Raw genomic sequence first — 1,597 nt, 5'->3', positions numbered from 1 at the left:
AACTCCGATGTAATGAGCTACCCTATACCTCTGAAAGTGCTCAATACACTGTTACTGACATTTGACTAGTCCTGCTCTACTTGACAACTCCAAATGAACACCATGTGCACTTTGAGAGGTATAGGGTAGCTGATCACATCCGATTGTTTTTGGACGTCTACCTTTTGATGCATAGAGCTTATCTATAACGGGGATTGGTCCACAAATTCCTCAATTATATTCAGAAATTCAAACACATTGCAGAATTGGCCATTTACAGCCAAAAACCGATGTTTTGCATTTCTACTGTATCACACAGACCAGGTATGACATATTGGACCACCCAGAAACATTTATTATGATGTATCCTAGCTCTGTACCACACTGCACCATGATCACACTGCATTTGAGAGAGATCTGGACCATATACGCCACCTATACTACATGTGCACCTGCTCCCCCATCAAAAACATGGTTTTGAGTGTTCCACTATCTACCAGCCGCGGTTCTGGTGCTTGAATGATGTTTATACACAATTAAACTAAATTAACACAACAAGAACGGTGTCAAAAACGCGTAAATTGGTGTTTCTGTGATTATACTGTGGCCCAATACACTGTTTTACCCCCTCAGCGCCCCACAATTAGTGCAGGACCATTTTGACTAATGTTGCACCGTAGATCTACTTCCCAAACATCAAATTACATTGTCCAATCATTGTTTCAACACCACCAGATATTCTAACCATGGTAATACCCCCAGGGTAGATGTTCTCTTCCTCCTCTCCTAGACGCGGCACCACTACCAAGGCCACGATCATTGTTTTTGTGTCCGGTGTGCTCCCCATCACTTGGTATTGATATAGAACTACCCATGACAGCAAAAACCAAGGCAATCGAACCGCTATATCCCCAGTTCTGGCCTGCCCGCCCCCTTTTACCTCGCTAGGGCAATATCCTGCTGACCGTTTACGCTATAACTTCAGAACGAATGGACCGATTCCTCCCAAAATAGATTTCCACCATCTTACACATTTATAAATGTTTATCAAATAGTCAGAATCCCCAAAATCGACCTCCTTCATGTTGCCGAAATTGGGCCACAATTTACGTTTTATACGTCAATTCCATTGAAATGACACCCGGCAATGCGATCTGTTCGTCCTAATTCACAAAACTCGCAAAGTTACCGAAATACCCCCAGATCACCCCGTTTCCCCTACCGATCTACCCCCGGGTATCCAGTACCCCCACCCTAGCATCCCTACTATTATTCTACCATTTTTCCGTATTTTTATCGGCCACCGTTCCATCCCTATTCACCCTGCCATCATCCCTGCCCATATTCCCCATTTTATCCATATATAACCCTGCCCGTTTCAGCGTATACGCCCTACCTACCCGCTGTACCCATTCCCCAGCATCCCTACCTCATCCCCTACCCCCTACCCTACCCCCAGGACCACCCCGGAACACCCTACCCCGTCACCCTGGGCCACCCGGCCACCCAGAATCACCCCCCGGCCGCCCCAGTAGCCAGCCCAGTACTGGCATTTATAATTCTTGGGCCAGAGGAACCTTTGTAAAGAATCCTATCCTTACTAGCAGGTACCTTTATA

General features: G+C 46.1%; 1 protein-coding gene across 1 annotated transcript; it reads left to right on the top strand.

The window, feature by feature from the left end:
• Positions 1–1,113: 1,113 nt before the first annotated feature.
• STEHIDRAFT_156704 (uncharacterized protein) lies at positions 1,114–1,564 on the top strand (the record flags this gene model as incomplete). The annotated part of the gene is made up of 2 exons (XM_007304045.1): positions 1,114–1,135; positions 1,362–1,564. The coding sequence occupies 2 exons, from the start codon at positions 1,114–1,116 to the stop codon at positions 1,562–1,564; spliced, it is 225 nt and encodes a 74-aa protein (XP_007304107.1).
• Positions 1,565–1,597: the final 33 nt, after the last annotated feature.

The sequence above is a fragment of the Stereum hirsutum genome (genome assembly GCF_000264905.1).
Source record: "Stereum hirsutum FP-91666 SS1 unplaced genomic scaffold STEHIscaffold_7, whole genome shotgun sequence".
Taxonomy (NCBI): domain Eukaryota; kingdom Fungi; phylum Basidiomycota; class Agaricomycetes; order Russulales; family Stereaceae; genus Stereum; species Stereum hirsutum.
Note: the sequence above shows the minus strand (reverse complement) of the source record. Positions and strands in the feature narration are given on the sequence as shown.